The sequence below is a fragment of the Argiope bruennichi genome, chromosome X2, assembly GCF_947563725.1.
Source record: "Argiope bruennichi chromosome X2, qqArgBrue1.1, whole genome shotgun sequence".
Classification (NCBI taxonomy): Eukaryota; Metazoa; Arthropoda; class Arachnida; order Araneae; family Araneidae; genus Argiope; species Argiope bruennichi.
Genome location: NC_079163.1, coordinates 8,340,860 through 8,357,593, shown reverse-complemented (window position 1 = coordinate 8,357,593; position 16,734 = coordinate 8,340,860). Strand labels below are relative to the sequence as shown.

The 16,734-nt window shown below is 28.5% G+C and overlaps 1 protein-coding gene across 2 annotated transcripts in view; it reads right to left on the bottom strand.

The window, feature by feature from the left end:
* Window positions 1–9,816, bottom strand: part of LOC129960370 (homeobox protein HMX2-like) — a 60,294-nt gene extending 50,478 nt beyond the window's left edge. For both annotated transcript variants that reach the window (XM_056073778.1, XM_056073779.1), the window contains exon 1: window positions 8,886–9,816. In XM_056073778.1, the coding sequence (XP_055929753.1) occupies window positions 8,886–9,447 (562 nt within the window). In that variant the 5' untranslated portion in view covers window positions 9,448–9,816. The remainder of the gene's footprint in view (window positions 1–8,885) is intronic.
* Window positions 9,817–16,734: the final 6,918 nt, after the last annotated feature.

Genomic DNA, 16,734 nt, shown 5'->3' with positions numbered 1-16,734 from the left:
AAATTTAAGAAAGCCAATTAAAGATGGGATGAATTTTACAGTCAAAATTTTTAAGATGAGATAAAATTCATTTTTTGAATTGTAATATTTTTAGAAGTTGATGCTATTTTTTATCAAAGTAGTTAATATCAAATAATTTATTTATTATATCTTACAAAATTTAAGCTAATTTTTAATTAATTAAAAAATTTTAAAATTACTCAGAATTCACATTCTTATCCTTCAAAACATATGCGTGCTAAGTTTGGTAGCTCTAGGTCAACGGTAGCACTAAGTCAAAACAGTAGCTCTAGGTGAAACGGCCTGGCTTGTAGAGCACAAGCACACATAAAAAAAATCAAGAACACAAATATTCACCTTTGTTATTAGTACAAATAGATATATCACAGCTTATCTGTTTGTAAAATGGTAAAAGTCTCAACTTTTATTCCTAAATATTATAACTTTAAAATTTCCGCGCGAACTCAAAATGTGTAGCATGATTTTCAAATTTAATTTTTCAGTTATCAGGCAACCAAAATGAAAAAAAAAAAAAAAAAAAACGCATTAAAGGCCAAAGCTCTTAGCCTGTATAATTTTAGCGTTTCTTGTCAGTTTTTCAAAATTTTAGACCCGTTGCCCGAACTAAAGATTCAAGGTATAATTTTTTTTTCTTTATTGATTAGCAAGCAAAGACACTGACATTGAGCCCTAGTAGAATTAACTAGAAAACGATTTTTTCTTTTCGCCATATTGCATAGATTTAGTCTCAGCCCGGTGACATTTCAAATTCAGGTACTAAAATCTCATGGTACTAAAAATTAAAATATCAAAATACCTCGCTCCTATTCTTTAGGATATGTAAAATAAATACTAATAATAAGAGTAATAAACTACTTCAAGAGATAGTAGAATAGAATAGTAAATACTAATTCAAAAGAACATTACACAAAGTCATGATCTCTTAGATAATTCTTGGATGTGAAACCATTTGTTAACATGCTAGTATCCTTTCAAATTGCTTAGATGAATAAGAAGGACTTAAAGTAGATACAGGAATATTAGATGTCATTTAAATCTTTTCTGCTTGATTATTCTTAAATCTGATTAAAGCTCGTGATCTGAAATTTATTAACTATAATTTAAACTGATTTTTTTCTTTGGGTGTTACAAATAAAATCTTTTTCAAGGTCATAAAATGTGGTAGCGTTTAAAATGTGATTTTCCTCTCTTAATCCTCATTTTAGTATAATCTTAAATAAATAAGCTATGAGATTTTTAACATTCCTTATTGCTTTAAAATTTATTTTTCCTACCAGTCTGGCTTTAGATTTAACAGAAAATAAAGAAAAGCAAATGGAAGTAAAATCTTGATAAATTCATCATTTGATTTCTTTAGTTAAGTTGAAAGTACTAATTTTTTTTCTTTTAAAGGATTAATTTTAGATGTCTCGAAACAAAGTACTCGTTAATGTTGTTCTTTGCTGTGAGACTGAAATTTTTAGGAAAACTCTAAGAACGGAGTGATGTATTAAAATCTGACAACGTTTTTTTTTTTTTTTTTTTTTTTTTTTTAACATTAGCAAACGTCTAAGACAAAAAGTGGCAAAATGGTTTTAATAGAGATGGCTTTGATTGGTAAAACTTCATTTAGTTAAATTTTGTTTCATGATAAGAAAAATACTCAGTTAATTAACAATACCGGGAATAAACTCTTCGTTACTATTTGAAAAAAATATGTGAATTCGTCGGTTTTATTATTATTAAAGAGCAAAAAAATTCAAATTTAGTTTTTCAAAAAGAAAAAAAAAACTGTTTTTAATTCATTTGCAGTCCCCCAAATCGATCTAACACTTCATTCACTTAAAAATTCAACATACTGGTCGTTTTCAGACGTAGGTTTGATATTAACTCATATAAAACTCATTAAATTCAATATTTATAACAACTAGCTTCGTTAATTTTTAAGTTTAAACGAAGCAGAATACTTGTGAATGCAATAATCTGAAGTAATTCTTTTCAGTTTTCCAGAATTGCTGACTTATATTTTTATTTAAAAATATCTACAATTCAATTACTGTAATATTTTCAAAGAAACGTCTCGTTCGAGGAAGCTTAAAAAGATTCTAAAAGGTGAGATGCCACTTCACACTACTATTTTGCATGAATCCTTCGAGGAAAAATCGTTCGATTCTCATAATATTTTATCGATAATTTTTTTATAAATCGGATGCTTGCATTCATTCAGTGTAGTAATGAATGAACTATTAAATTCAACTGTTACATAACTTTACTAAATGATTCGAATAAAACATGTTTTCAAACATGAATTTTTTTATATCGTTTTTTCTCTGAATCATTTGAAGAAGGTTTGAAAATATTGGGTAGAACTTAAAATCTGAATATTTTTTCAAAGCACATTAAACTCTTTGAAAGTAATCTGCCCAGTAAAAATAAATTTGCTTTCAAGTGTACCAAGGGCTACGAGTGTGAAAATCTTACTTGTTTGACTTTTAAATACTTGTTAGATGACGGTGTTTAAGATACTATTCATATTCTGATATACCACATCGAGTTGAATATATTAAAATCCTGTCCTCAGTGAATAATTTTGGGAAGAAATACAGCGAGGAATGACTGAGGAATAAGTGGTTATGAAGCCAGTAATAAATCGCTACCACAACAAATTTCATTAAAACCCTGTTCGAAAACAATGCTTTCTAATTATTTAAAAAATTTCTTTTCATTTGCCTTTGCTGATTTATATTTGAATGGAAATAAAATGTTAGAAGATTTCTATCCGAAAAGCTCTCATTTTTTCAAATTACACCGAGTTTAAGATAGTAAGAAGACAGAGAATTGCATCTGGATAATTGTAAATTACCAATTTTTGTAAGAAATTGTATTTTTCTTACTGGGTAATTAAGAACAGTGGTGGTCATTAAATTATTATTTGTTAATTTATCCGGAATATATTTATTAATCTTTTCACTACTTTTTCATGGATATTTTTACGTCCTTATAAATATTTATCTGAAATTTTCAATCTAAATTATTTTTAGTTTTTGAAAAAATTAACTCATATTTTTTTCAATGAAAAATTTTGATGATGAAATAGTTCCTATGTTTGTATAAATTTAATTATTAAACTTTTTTTTTGTCAGAATAGAAAATAATACTCACAGAAAAATTAATTTGAAATTTTAGAAAATCTGGTAGAAAGAAATTTTGTCATTAAAATTTGACGGAGGAAATTATGCTACTTCATCATCGATTATATATGAATTTAATTATTAAAACTATATTTAAATTAACTATATTTAATTAACTATATTAAATTAAACTATATTTAAATTTAAAAATAAATTATATCAATTATAATTATATTAGAAATTTGGTTTTTGAATTAAAAAATTTATTTGAAAAAAAATGTGATAATATGATAGCATCTTAAATGTAAAGTATGATTATATTGAAGTTTTTTAAAGGCAATATTTAATCCAATGTTAAAATTCTGTGAAACTTGGCGATTTCATATTCATATACCGAGAAATGAAATTATCTTTATAATAGACAACATTTTTATGAAAATTACTTTGCCCGATTTGTATATTAGGTCTGATAATCTTCTATTATTAAGAAATTTAAATAAGAGATGTTCTCTAAAATAAATGCAAATACTTAAAAGCATTTTTCAAATCATTTTCGCGGCATCCCTACTCTTTAAGTTTACATATGGTTCAGGTTCATATAAATGGAAATGTAAAGGAATATAGGAAAAGGACTTTTCTTAAACAGCTTTCTATTCTAATACCTTAGCTGTAATTCCTACTTTACCGCCACAATAAAATCTTAAGCTAAAAGAAAAAAAAAAAAAAAACTTCCAAACCAAGTAAATGCATAGGAAAACCTCACTTATGTTTAATAATTTTTAAATGGCATGTTTTAAAGATAAACGTCGCAGATTTATGAAAAGTTAAGAGTCGACCAACCGTCTCTCCTAACACATGGGAAGACGGCTAATGCCGTGCATCGCTGAAGAACGTCAACGTTTTTTAATCTGGTCCAGTTATATTTTTAAAGCCATTTTACTCTGAAAAAACAATAATGGGAAAAGGGATAGTCTTGGCCTATTTAAGGCTGGTAATTGTCAATTTAAGGTTAATAATTATTCTATTCAAAGTACTCAATAATTATTCCAATTATTCGTTGTAAAATAATCCAATTTAAGGTTAAAAGCATTCAAGACATCATAGATATAAATTAAGGCAATTGCCGACCGAACTTCTCTTTTAATGCATTGGAAGAAAATGTTTTATCGACGGCTTGCATCGTTGCGGGGGCCAACATTTTTAATTCCTGCATTTTTTTAAACTGAAAAACGTTAAGTGAAAACAGGAGGCAAAAAGTAATAGCTTTATGTAGAGTTTACATAGGTGTTATGGAGAGGAAATAAGGCTCATATTTCAATAAGAAGTGAATAAGTTTTTCTATCGCACTTTTCTTGTAAATGAATTAAATAGGCTCATTCGACGCCTATATTTTGTAAAGAATCTTTTATGTCCTGAAAGAGAAAATTTTTTGAGTGATAAACATGCCTTTTGCAACTAACAAATGCACTATTCGTCCAGAAGTAAAAAGATTAAAAGAAATAGAAGTATATTAACTCAAACCATGGCATAATACAAATCTTAAGATCTAATGAGGAAAAAAAATTACTGAAATTTTTTTAGATGAAATGAAAATAATTTTATATGCATTCAAAAAATAGTCGTCCAGCAATCTGGAGTAAAGTTTTGAGAAGTCCATAATAATTTTTACTACATAGTAAATATTAAGGAAAAAATTGATAGACAGCACTTATTAATGAATAATAAATATATCAAAAAAGAGATTTCGAATATTTTTAGAGGATGCTTACTGCTACAAAATATGCATCATATTAAGAAATTGAAGAGAAAAAGTATCTTAACGAATTATCTGAATTCTTTTCAATATCTTGGATGTGATTTATATATTAAAGATTTGATGGGTTTCAATTTATTTATATGATTTATTATTCTCAGCATGTTACTCGAGATATATTCTTATGCTTGTTATTGTAATTCGTTTATTATATTTTTACACTGATTTGTGATATTTTTGCCCAAAATTGCAAATTTTTGAATAACATTCATATTTTTATATTTCTAATTTTTTGCTCAAGAAAATTAAAAGTTATGTATTGCCGTTTTGGTGATATTATCGAAGCTGCTTTGTACAACTATTTGTTAATTTAACTTTGACAAATGACGAGTCAGAAACTAATATAAAATTTCCAGTACTTATACAGTTATATTCTTCTATATCTTTTACTCATATTTATAGAATTACATTTAATATTTATTATGCATTTAATAGTTATTATGCATATAATATTTTTTTTTGTGCGCAAATGAAAAGTATTCTTCTTCCAAACATGGTTTTGTGTTAATCTGCCAAATTACTGTAGAAACAATTCATTATGATGGAACTGTTTATATATTTTTCTTGTTTTGTAGTAATTTATTCAGTTATCTTACATATCTCTTCGCCATGTATTAAGACTTATTTTACGCGCTTGTTCTATCTGAATTCCACTTAGTACATTTTAATCGATATCTCGCAGACTTTAACGAAATTATTCATTGACTTGGGTAAGGAAATGAAAATTAACATCAGATAAAAGACGTCTACTGCGTATAGATAAGAACATTTTTTTCCTTTAAAAATATGGATATTCAAGTCATTTATCTTTTTCATTTTATTTTGCAAGCCTCATAACACGCGGTTATCAAAAATGATTCCTAAAAAAAGCAATTCCTCTAATTCTTCATATTTCTCTTTTCTGAATCATATTTTGTTTTATCTTGTGGTTAAGCGGATCAGATAAATAGTGTGGTTTGGGAGGGGGAAGGTAGATGAAGAATGAAAAAGAAAAGAAAAGAAAAGAAAGGCGATTACTGTGTAATGGGCAAAGAATTTATTTTTTCAGAAAAAATATAAACAGATAGTGTCTTAAAACATGCTTAAAGAGCGCCATTGTTCTCTCTGTCTTCGAGAGTGTTGCCTTCAAAGCAGTCTGTTCTGATTTCACATACTCCATGTGTGTTTATATTGAAAAAAAAAAAAAGTCATGCTAACTACTTCTACCACTAACTAAATACTTTCATAAGATCCTAGAGTGGCTTAGTTAAGGAATCACCTTTCAGAAATGTATTTAATGCTTCATTTGAAGTAAAAGCTGGCTCATTGATGCTGAGCATTTCCTTGATTTGAATTAACGTGAATTGGACCCAATTCATAGACATACATTTTCAATAATATAGAAAATGTCTTTTATTTTTATGCATATTTACGTTTATATAAATATATACTTTTTTAGTACTACCTTCTCTTTCATGTTTTGGTGCGTTATATAAATTTTAGGTCAGGAATATCCAAATTTATTTCTAAAAACAAAAGAAGTATATAGTTATTAATGTAACTTTTGAAGCATGATTTATTATTTTTCTTTCATAACGGGAATGAAAAAGGAAAAATCATTTCAACTCTGTTTGTGATTATATTGTCGAAGCTCTATCAAAGTTCAAATTTATATAAACAAAATATTTAAATAATTTAGTTACGAGGTTTTAATATTTTTATTTGATGTTATTGCTCTTATGGTTAAGTATAAAGTCAAAAAATAAGTCTCCATTCTATAAATTTTATTCTATAATTAAAAGTGGTTACATAAGAGAAATTTGAAATCGGGATGCTGGTTCAGAAATCGTCCCTTTCATTTGATTATATTTTACAATTTCGTGGTATTTTTCCAGTAGTCTTCGCGCTCTTTTATTTTTAAGGAAATTTTGATCATTGTTTTGGTGCACTGAATTGTTCCCTTCACCTTCTAAAGAAAAACAAAAATGTTTTCAGGTTTTAAAAATTTTATTAAAAATTATTAATTTAATCTTTTATACTATGGATAATTTTGAATTAAAAGAATCTAATAAAAGTTCAGAACAATATGAGAAGCATCCAATATCTCTTCAAAAGTAAATAAAGGAATGAAGTTTTCTTTTTAAAAAGTTCCTAAAGGGCAAAAGGTAAGCAAAGTATTCACTTCAGTTTCATACTGTAAACTTTATAACGATATATAATGGAACAACTTTCCCACACTTGGAGTTGAACCTTCGATCTCTTTTCACAATTCTTGGGGGCTGGAGGATAGAAAATACTATGCGTCGATAAATTATTTTTAAAGCGAATGGAGAAAATGAACTTTATCCTTGCTTTTTGTGACATACTAAATTTAGTCATGATGTCATTATAGTCATGCTGTTACTATAGTCAAACTGATTATACTAGAAAATGTTTTGGAGATTTTTCTGAAATATTATAAGAAAGATTCTGAGTAGCTCTCAGAATGTTTTTACAAGCTGATATACAAGATATATCAAATAAAAAGTTGTGTGCCAATGGTCATAAAATTGCTTCTTCTGAATGTGTTCTAAATAATAAGATGTGATTTTAAATCAAAGAAAAATAAGTTAGTGTGGAGTAGGTGACTGAGGATTAGAGATTCCTATTCCTTCAAACAATGAATTAACAATTTGTTAAGGAGTCCTTCAAGAGATTTCTAAATATTTTTTTTAATATAATAAAGAAATTTAGTTTTACAGAAATTTGAAAATGATACTCATTCTGGGAGGTAGTTGTTCGATAGCATGACTAATAGATTCATTTGATCCTAAAGCAGTGAACAAACATTATCTTCATTGGTAAACAAGGTAACGAATCAAGTTTATTGCCTTTTTTCTTAAGGAAACATATTTCAAAGAAAATACGCAGATTAGATTTTGAAATATTGAATAACAGTTATCTCTGAAGACAGAGATACCAAAGTCAAGTTTAGCAAATGAAAACTAAAATTTTTGACACGCTTATGCACAAGTTCGAATCAAAACAATTCTCAAATATTCTTAACAAGTTCACAGACAATAAAAAAATCTGATGAGCTGTAAAAATAGATAAATCAATTATTCTTATATTGAGTTCAATTGAAAAATTGAATGCTATGGCATTCAGGTAATTTGAAAGTTTTCATCTATGAAAATGAATATAATAGTATTTGTTCCATTCATAAAAAGGAATGCTATAGCATTCATATAATTTCGTATCACTGGAAATGAATGATATGGTATTTAGGCCAACTAAGCGTTAAATTTAAAATGCTTTCTTCAAACACTAGTATTGATTATTTTTTATTTTGGCGTTTCCTTTTCAGTATTTTGGAATGATTCTTAAAGGCTTTGCAATAAAAACTGTTATTCTAAAATAGATTTCATTGCCGTTTATTCTCTGCATTCAATCATTTTAAACAAAGTAAATTTCATTCAAACTAAATTTAAGTGTATTATGAAATGTCAGCATAAAATATTGAATTCTTGGTGTAGAATTAAATAGTGCTCAATGAAGCTTTGGAATACATGTTAATGAAGTATAAAAGTATGTAACATGCAAAATAAAGTAACAAAAGTTTAAACTTAAAACTTATACAGCTTAAAAAAATATCAAAGCTGACCCTTCCATTGAAAGGTTGTGATTTAATTCTTACAACAATAAAAACGTGCTTTTAATTTCTTATTTGAAAGAAACTTTACTGTAATTATCAAAGAATAAGAAAATGAAAAGAAAGCATCTTTTTATTTTTGTTGTAGATACTAAGTTTTATTAAATACTCAAATCAATAATCAATAAAATCGAGTTGCATTTTTTCAAAATACTTTTTGCTTTTAAATAAATAAAAAGAAAACTGTTTTCTTTAATTTGACCGAAAGCCCTTTTTTTATGAAGAGCACTTATAAATACATTCTATTGCATATTAAGAAGAAGAGTTCTACCTTGTGCATTACCGGCATGTAGCGACATCGCAGCAGCCCATTGGTTAGGTGTGCCTGAGGGTGGTCCTAGAGTCCGTTGTCCAGCCACGTGCGTCCTAGTAGTCCACACGCCTGACATCGGATGAGGGAGTCTCGAATGATGCGGACTGAGGTAACCAGGATGAGATGCATGGACGTCTAAGATCCTGTCCATCAGGTACAGTTCAGAACCGGAGATGGTAACAGGCATCATCGCTTCACTTCCATCTTGGGATTTGAGATTAGTCTCTGGATGGGACTGAAAATGTGAAGGATCTGACAAGGATCCGATATAAAGTTCCGTCGGACTCCACAAAGTTGGCCTGGGAGAGTTGGATTTGGTTCCTGCCAGCAAAGATGCCACGGAAAAGTTAGATATAAGCTCAGGGGTCTCTCTTTTACCGGTCTCCGGTATATCTGTTTTAGATTCCTTCATTTGTGGAGTCTTCAAATTGACAGCTTTTAGTAATTTTGGCATTTCCGACTTACTGTCGTCACTCAGAGTCGAACTTCGAGAGCTCTCGGCATTTGTTTCGGATTCCATGTTAAATGTATTGTTCGTTCGAAGGTTCGTTTTTCAGTGCAGTAGCATGGTATCACAATTTTTCGATCTCAAGCAAAATGGGAATCTTTTTCACTTCAATAATGCTATCATTTTCCAATGCGTTGTCAGATGCACACTTTTATTTACCATTTACTCTCAATTCGAGAAAAGCAGGCGTTAAAAGCGGATTCAGCGCTCCAGCTGATACTGCGAGTTTCAGATGTCAGTTGATAAGGCCGAGTTTCGAAGAAACTAAATGATTAGGGAAAGCTCCGATGAGCGCCCTGTCAGCAGACACGAGTTCCGCTTCTGAACGACTCCGACTGCTCACTTGAGATTCCCCTTCCGAGAACTCGCTGCCCATCGGTAGGTCGCTCTTTGCAAATGATCTCTAATTAATTGGGGAGGCGAGTATCCGCCCTGCGCTGGCTGGGGCATCCTGCTATGAAACCAGTTCGGTACCGCCTTCGAAAAGGCGTGGTTTCGCTGTATAATGCCGCCTTCCATTGGGCGAATGTCAGCCACCGTTGACATCATCATTTCCGCCCCCTTCCCCTGCTCACTGAGCTACTCTCTCAGGGAAAAATCACTAATAGAACTGAGGCACTTTCCGAAGTTGTTTATTGGGTGATTGAATTCAATGCTTGAGATAAGATGCTATCTCCTTTATTTATGATTATGTTTTGTGAGATCCCCCATTTCCGTTTAACTTTTTAGGAAAGAGGAGGAATAGATTGTTTTCGATTGTTCTGAGTATTTTATAAACTTCCCTCCCCCTGAACAAGTGTTACGAATTTTTCTTTTCTTTTTCATAACAATATCATAGTGATTGATATGATAAATTGATTTTCCTATCTATAATTACAAAATCTAATTATGCTTTCGACTTAAAGTTGGTAAGCATTTTCGAGCAATTTAAAAAAAAAAAAAATAATAAAGTTACAGATTAATGCAAATTGCAGCATCGACAGGAAAATGCCCCCCCCCCCAAAAAAAAAGATCGATTTCAAGAAAACGGTCAGGAAAAATCGATAAATAATAATTATAAGGACTCTTGCAATTTTATTTATACTGAATCAATTTCCATGATAAAGTAGTAATAGTAAATTTAATAGTAAATAGTAAATTTTTTCAATTATAAAAAATAATCGTTGAGTTTGTATCTGGAGGAATCTCAAGAAATAGATTACTTTTCATTTTATTTATTAACTTATAATTATTAAGATTTACTTTGATTAGTATAACTAGAATGTGTTGTTAAATTCAATAATTTCTCTTTGCAATATTTAAGTATGCTTTTTTGAAAAATAAGTGAAGTTAGAGAGTTAGTTCGAATACATATGAAATGCGAGCTCACTATATTGAAAGTCCCAAAAACTCGCAAAACAAGCTTTTACTTATCAAAAATAGTCTCTAAAGGTGAGTGAAGAGTCAGTTTTTTAAACACAACTTTTTCAACAATTCTAAAACCTTTTGAATAAATATAAATACGGATTTTAAAAAAACATCGTTTAGCAATTACCCGATATTCGGAAAATGTTTAAGAGTATGCAATTACTTGTTTTTATTAAATTGAAAAGATGTACTATACTAATTGAGAGTATTCCATTAATGTTTCCTTACATATGCAGTTTCTTGCAAAGCCTGTCACACTTATATTGAATACAGAGCTTCTTAAATGTCGCAAGTAAATATGTATGCGCTTGGAATATGTGTGTGTCCTTGGTTTCAAAAACAATTTCTTTTCTTAATAGAACATACGAAAAAAAATTCATTAATAAATATACTTAATTAATTAATAAAATAAATGAACGTAATCCAACTTTATATGTAAAAGCATTCAAATCTCTCTGACAGATTTCGTAGAAGCTCGTGAAGACTTTGTTCAATGCAAAGGCTCGTGCTCAATGCAAATGCAGGGAAGAAAAATTGCTAATTCATATTGATATTCTTTTATTACCAAAAAAAAAGAGAGACTAATAATTTAATGAAAATGAAGTAGTATTATAAAATATAAATGATATTTCAAACAATTCTTTAAAAGGGTGATCAGTTCAAGTATTTTATTCCCTGTCATTTTCGTAGCATTATAAATGGTTAAAAATATTGCAATTATTATTTGTGGAAAATATAACAATAAACTCTTATCTTTTAATTCGTTATACTATTATTTCTTAATTCATTGTAAATGAGAATGGTTTCATTTTAATCAAATATTTTTTTCCCCAATACTCAACTCAATATTTCTCAACTTTTTACAAAATTAAAGATTTTGTTTAAAAATTATTCATTTTTATACGTTTATTTTTAATGGATAAACTTCTCTTAAAATTTAAAAATTCATTGACAGACATACGTATAAAAATTCCCCTTTACTCTTAAAGTATATTTAAAATAAATGAAGAATGTGACTTGCTACAAAACTTTCACTATATACTAAACAAATTTATTTTTCAACAGCAGTTGCCTAAATCTGTATAAATAAGCATATAGAAGAAGAAGAGTCTTACAAAATTAATTTCAATTATAAATTTTTAATTCAGATGGATTGCTTAAAAACATCTGAAATGTTAAAGAAATTTTTTAGCTGCAAAACGTTCTTACTTCAAGTAATAAATTTTTCATAATAATAAGTTATTTCAAATAATACATTTTTCATAATAATAAGCTATCAAGTTATAAACTAAATTTAAATTTAATATTCAAAAATTCAAAAGACACTATGCATTAATGTGCTGTGTAGTATTTTTGTGAATAGTGCATTTTTTCTGAAGCATTCATCGTAACGTCATAAATATGCCTCAAAACATTCATTTACGTATCAAAAATAAATTTTAAATAATTTAGATCTTTTTGAATGATGTATTGGAGTCAGTATCTTGAAAATAGAATGGTGAAAAGATTGATTTTCAGCATCCTGTTATAAACTTAAGTTTATTTTATCTGAAATATGATATGCAATTTTTTTTATTAATTCCCTGAAGGAATGTTGGAATGGATCCACCGTAAAAAGGAGAATTAGAATGCGTATAATTTAAAGTAAAAAATAAAATAAAATTGTCTTTAACCCTTTAAAAGGCCATTTTTTTTCTAGTCATAATATAGTAAAATATTTTTAGGAATGAGACTGGCTTAAGGAAGGTGATTCATTTAACTTATCAGGTAAATTTAATTTGATTAATTAATTTATTGTGTTAATTAATAATTAAGTAACAAATCAAGACACACCATTTTGTGTGAGTCAAGGAACTGTAGCATCTAAGTTTCTGTCTTATTGAAAAATTTGTCAGAACTTAAACCAATCTACGTAACTTCACCCAAAGATAGATGAATTTGGTGGGAAGCATACTTCCCATGGCCTTACGAAGGGTTAAAAAAAGAAAAGAAAAGAAAAAGAAAGAAAGATTGTTTTAGTAGTAACTGAAATATCGCAGTCACCTACATTTGCATTGTAATTTTTACCATTCGCTACTTTCATTATCATATATGGAGCGATTATTTTTATTCTTTTGTAAATATATTGAAATATTAAAATGAATTTAAAAGAAAAACTGTTTTTTATAAGTAAAACTAATGTTTAATAACAATTTTCTAAGCTTAAAAATGTCTTGTAGGCCTATTTTATCCTTTAAATACGATCTACTAGAGGATAGAGGTCATGCATTAATTAGATCTTTTTCTATTTAAAAAGAAAAATCACTACGTCATTTTCATAATAAAACTTTTCAATCAAAAACAAACATTAAAAAAAACTATTCACATTGTTGTGACTTTTAACAAGTCTGAAGCTTAGATAGCTGAGAAGTACGAAGTAGTAATCGTAAAATTTGAGAGTGAAAATGGTGCCGTTTCAAGAGAAAGCAGAGATAATTAATTGTATTTCATATCGTTATTGTAGGTAATTGGTCAAGCGCTTACTTGTAATGGTCGTTATTTTTTTATGAAAGAAAGCATAAAGATTAAATGAGATATCTTGAAAACATTTTTGTTGCTTCTTTCAGTTTTGAAAATGATTCCTATCTTATTTTCATATTTTATGTAGCACTTTCGATTTTTTTGTAAGTATAAATTGAATTATTGAACATATTTATGAAATATTTCGTTTTAAAAAGAACTAATGGTTTAATATTATCTATAACACATTTTTGAAACTGTTATGTGAGCATATAATATATGCACAAATTCTCTTGATATCCTTTATTTTAATAGTATTTTGGGTTCATTGAATATTTGATAGAATTTCAAATTTTACATTTATCAAATATGTTACTTAAGTTTTTATTTTACCTAGTACCCTATCTATATATCTTTTCTTATGTATCATAAATTAACTTAATTTTATGATATTAAAGAAAAACTAACATTGAAAATGATGCAGGATAAGGTGTAAATGAAAGAATAAAATAAAACTGATAAAAAAATCATTAATTATTGAATTTTGATGCCTAGATCGATAGAAAATTTTTCGTACGTATAATCTTAAATTTAACCACTGATTAAGTAATGAAACTTCAGGGCACATTTGTTTGTTATTTTGCAATCTAAATGTTATATTGCTTTGGTTTATAGTACGTGCCATTATATTTTGGTCACAGTGAGATTTCGGAATGCATTTTTAGCAAATAACAAGTATTAAGTGTATTACATCTGGGGCCTTAATTGACTTTTTTTTATGTTCAAGCAAATCAATGAGGTCTATCTTTTAAAATTAAAAATCAGCTTTGAGTCTTGTTAGAGAGAATGGCCATATTCTAGAGTGTGCTTGAAATGTTTGAATTTTTCATTTTTGATGCCAATCTCGACATTCAAACATCTCTTGATTACCATTTTTTAAACTTTGCTGCATTTCATCCAGTTTATTGATGGTATGGGAAGAGGCAAGATGATCGTGCCTCGTTATTGGTTAATTAAAGGATGGAATTAGCATTAGTTTTTTCTTTACTTCCTTCTAGGGATGGCAACCCACAGTATTCTTTTATGGGGAAAATTTTCGAAAATCTTTCAGAAAAAATTGTTACACAAGAAGGCGCTTCAATAGAGTATTTCCCTTTTTAATTAAGAAATGAAATCTTTTTAAGGCGGGAGGGTGTGGCTATGATAAATAAGAAATATATATATATATATATATATATATATATATATATATATATATATATATATATATATATATATATATATATATATATATATATATATATATATATATATATATATATATATATAATATACTTTTGATATTTTTTAGAGCAGTGCAGCATTAATTTTTTTTTAAGTGTGGAAAAAAGAAAAGATTCACAAATGTAAGTGTTGGAATTAATACGTTCTTTTATATTGTTAGATTAGATGACAAGCCATCATAAAATAATTCTGCCGAAATTTCGACATGAAATGTCATTTTAAATCGATTTTTTCTAGTGCAAATTAAAAAAAAAGGAATGCGCATAAAGGCAAAGCATTCTGCATTGGTTTAATGATAGGGTTGAAACGATAGGGGGATATAGATGCCCTGGCCCCAGTCTCAGGCGGAGCGATGAACACAAAAGATTCATGCAGTGCTGTTTTTTAAACCAAAACAGGATAAAAAGGGCTATAGCAAGGCCCGGGCGACAGTTATATTTGGCATGATACTAATGACTGGAAAAGGGGAGGGGACAATACAATTTGCTCTGAGTTGCAATTCAAAAAATGGGAAAGGAAAAATTTGACGGCTGACAGGAGATGTTTGACTTTCTATTTTAAAAACGATATATACATTCTGAACAACAGTGGAATTCAACAAAAAATTTAATTCGCATATATAATATTAAAAAAGAATATATATTAAATATTCAAGAAGAGTATATTATTACATATTCAATAAAATATTTTATTAGCGGAATATCTGCATTCATCAGTGGAAATGCCTCCCTTTAAAAAATTGTGATGAATACAGAATGCTAGACTATAATGTGAATTAAAAGTTATGTGTGTTTTTGGCGTTTTCCCATGATGACTCCCGAAATGTTATTGTATAAAATGATTTTTATACCATTTAAATTTTTATAGTTGCAATGAAATTAAATCTGTTTTAAATGTTTCCTAAAATTATTAAACTCGTGATTTTCTTTCTTTATTGAAAGTTGAGGGGAAAAAAATATTCCTTATTATCTATCCAGTGTGCATGAGAAATAAGAAAATAAAGTCATAGTACAGCGAAATATAAGATCTCAATTAGAAAATAGATTACCCAGACGATTACGATTTTAATTGCACTAGGATAGGAAGGTCCATGAATATAATAAATAGAGCAAGTATAAGGTTATTAAAACAACATGTAGTCAATGTTTATCACAATTCGATGCTTAAAATACTTTCACGAGGAAATCAAGAATATTAAGTCATGCATAAGATGCAAATTATGCATTCATTTGAAATGATAGGTAAACAATATTCCTGAAACACCAGACAGTATCCAATGTCGGCTAAAATTACATATACATAAAATATCTTAAAAATGAAATTTAGAAGTATAGCTTCCAAATATTAATTTAAAACAAATGCTTTATTACCACTATAGATGAAAACCTAATTCGCGGGACGATACAAGTCTGGCTGCTGACGTTTTTTCCTACTTTAGTTTTAAAAATAAGAAATAAAATGTAATAGCTGTTAGTTGAAAGCAAGGTTTTGTGAGTGAATAGTGGCTTTGTGTTTTAGTTAAGAACATTATATTTCTTATATCTCATTTTCATTCTTTTTGATGCCTCTTCTTCTTTATAAGGGTGACGTGGCATTTGAAGACCTAAAATGCACCATCGACTTCATTAATGAAAAAAGTTATATCACTTTTACTTTGAATGCAGAATTGATGATCTGGAGAAGTCCTGGGCACTACATGTTGTAATGAATGTTCAGGGAAAATGTGGTTGTAAGGCGAAAAGAAAATGGCAATGCCATTTATCCTTTTTTTGATTTAGAGAGAACAAAGTAATCACGTTATTATTACCACTTCTATAAGGCCTATCATCTGCTTGGAAGAACTACGAGAGGAGGGAGGGGTAAAGAAGGCAGTGTCCGAATATATTCTCTTCATTGCAAGGAAGTCCAAAATTTCAAGCATTTACTTTTTCGGAAACTCCATGTGAATTTTACATTGATCCAGAAGAAGTAAAAAAAAAAAAAAAAATCATTTTCATAAAGTTTTTTACATCTAGTTGTGAATATAATGATGATACTATATTATACTAAGTAAGATGTATCAAGGATGGCTGAATAATTTTTCTAGACGCCTTGAAGTGTCCACGACTA